Genomic DNA, 2,718 nt, shown 5'->3' with positions numbered 1-2,718 from the left:
CACGACAGACCTCCAAATACTTTCCACAGAAATAAAACAAAGGGAAGAGTCCAGCACCCTCTACAGTCCTTCATATTTTCCATCATTCATTGTTTAAAAAAAAAATGGAAAGGATGTCTTGTGAGTACACCAACAAAGTAATCATTAGAGTAAAATGAAACTGGAACAGAACTGGACCTCACGTGTCTCTCCTGAAGTAAGAATTAATGCAAAACAAAAGCAACTCATGTAATTTTCATCTTTTTGGCATGTATTTTCCCACTACCCTTTGTTTCACTTTAGATAAGGTTAGAACAACAGGTATTCTGTTTCAATAATCACACACACATGACCCAAGAAGGCAGGGTGTAAAAGATTGCTCATTCAAGGAAATATCTTGATAAGATAATATAAAAAAAGCCCACACGATCCACCTCTGCAGAAGTAAAGTTTTGACAGGACACCTCCAAAACCTATCATTATACACACAGACCTCCTTTTCTGAGAAAAATGCAGAAACACCTTTCTCAAGCTCAGTAATTCAGTCTTTCTTTTCACTGCACAGACCACTGCAGTCTCCCAAGTCATCTTCTCCTTCCACCAGCCTTTCCTGCCACAATTTACTCCAGGGTGGCTTGCACACGAGTTCTTGCCACCTTCACCTGTTAAAATCTGCACATCTCTTGCACAAATGCCCTTCAGAGATGTGCCCAGCTCAGCTGCTATATCCCAATTAGATTGGTTTTTATTTCTATTGCTCCCTTGTGCAAGGGCAGCCTCTCCTTTTAGAGGACAGAGGAAAATTCTAAAATTCAGCAGTTGAGGAGTAGAGAGCAAGGAAAAGAGCAAATACCAAACCACTTAAATGACATTTTCCCTCAATGGGAGACTTTCAGCACACAGCCTGAACTCTACCAAGCCCAGCAGACAGTGACAGGCTGTGCACACCCTAACAGGACTGCATTGACACAGGGGACTCAAATTTTCCATCAGGAACTTGTGCCCTTCTGTGACTCACCTGTGCTTTTCTTGGTAAATTTATCTCAGTTGGCTCTTTTTCAAACCTGCACTTCCTTGGCTAGGAGTGCTACTCTGAGATTAAAAACCTAGTCATCTCCTGTTTTGTAATGTCCATTTCACCCACATCTATATGGATATGAAAAGACAAGAAGTCATTCTGTTTAAATTTTAGATTTTGGTTGAGGAATTCTCATTTTAAGTGGAAAAAAACAGTATTTTTCCAACTTACAGCATTATTTCCACTCTGATAATCCCACTGCCTTATCTAGTGCAACTGTATTCTATGCATTGACTCCCTTCTTGCATGCCTTCCCCTTTAACATATATTTGCTATAGGTCTTATGATTATGTCTAGCTTTGTTTTGAAATAAAAACTACTGACTGCTTTTAAATTTGAAGCTCTACACCAGAATTACTTCTAATGGTACTAATGAGAACAAACACTTCATTCAAAATCCATTTTAGGCAGCAAAAGATTGCAAGTTTCATGTAAATCCACTTTTTTATTTAAACAGACTGAAACCATGCCATAATAAAATTAAAATCACACATAAAGCATTAATAGTCTAGTAATAAACATCTGAGGAACTAACCTTAATTGCAGCTTCTCTCAAGGCTTCCAGTCTTTGCCTGCTGCTTTCTTTCATATTTACAACATCTTTGTAGTCACCCTGTAGAGCTCTCTGTAGGCCATGGATGGCTTGAAAGACTGAGTTTTCACTTTCATTTAGCTCCTTTTGGAAAATTTCAAACGTATGCACCTGGAAAAGCTTCTCTTCATCTGACAGTCCCGCATCCTTCTCCACTGCTCTGATGGCATTCTTCAGCTTGTTGAGAACCACGTTCTTCTGGCGAAGGAGACCAGCAAGTTTCCTGCAGCTCTCCAGCACCCACTGCTTCCTCTGAGTGACAACAGCTCCCTTCCCACGGTGCAGCTTTATGGCATGCTTCACCACATCTTCATGTTCTGCAGGGTGTGCTAACTGCCCGCAAGGCAGCGAAACCACCGTCCACAGGGAAAGAAAGCCAGTCACCTTCATTCTGCACTTTTATTGCTGTTGGTAGAAGCTGACAGACAATCCACAGCTGCTCAAGGCTTTCTGCTACATGCTTTCTGCATCTCCAGTAGGCACACCATGCTGCAAGACAGGACCAGGATGTTGTCAAACATGAGCACAGTTTGGCCCTCAGGTCTAACAAATGTAGGAAACAAACCTAAGACTGCACCCTACACCAGGATCTTTAACAGCAGGTACATGGTCTCCTTCAGTCACAGCTGTCAAAACCCAGCAACAGTCCAAGGTTATTGAAAGATTTTTGCTTCCTCTTTCCTGTTTTCCAAATATCCTCTTGTTTTAAAAACACTGAATGGAAAGCTTAGTCATTTCACCTGGTAGTCACCTGCACTTCTGACATGAGGGAAAAGGCCTTTAAAAATATTAAGCCCTGATGCCATTAGGCTGCACCTAAACCAAGCACCAGAATTTGTCATTCTTATTTAGTAACATCTTAGCACCAGAATTTGTCATTCTTATTTATTTAGTAAACATCTTGCATTTTTCAAACCTATCCCCCCCAAAAACAGCATCATAATGATTACAGATTACACTGCAAATCATACTCAGAAAGAAACGTTTCTGCAGGAAAGAAATAACAGCAAAATTTCCTGGACTTCTGAGCAGTAGGAGTTTGGATCAAAGACATTCACCTGAAAGGCTG

General features: G+C 40.7%; 1 protein-coding gene across 1 annotated transcript in view; it reads right to left on the bottom strand.

Moving 5' to 3' along the window:
- The window catches only part of TMCO3 (transmembrane and coiled-coil domains 3), a 27,959-nt gene extending 25,818 nt beyond the window's left edge, over positions 1-2,141 (bottom strand). The window contains exon 1 of the mRNA XM_008935176.1: positions 1,593-2,141. Within this exon, the coding sequence (XP_008933424.1) occupies positions 1,593-2,039 (447 nt within the window). The 5' untranslated portion in view covers positions 2,040-2,141. The remainder of the gene's footprint in view (positions 1-1,592) is intronic.
- Positions 2,142-2,718: the final 577 nt, after the last annotated feature.

Source organism: Merops nubicus, unplaced genomic scaffold (genome assembly GCF_000691845.1).
Source record: "Merops nubicus isolate BGI_N331 unplaced genomic scaffold, ASM69184v1 scaffold142, whole genome shotgun sequence".
Classification (NCBI taxonomy): domain Eukaryota; kingdom Metazoa; phylum Chordata; class Aves; order Coraciiformes; family Meropidae; genus Merops; species Merops nubicus.
This window is presented reverse-complemented; position numbering and strand designations above follow the sequence as displayed.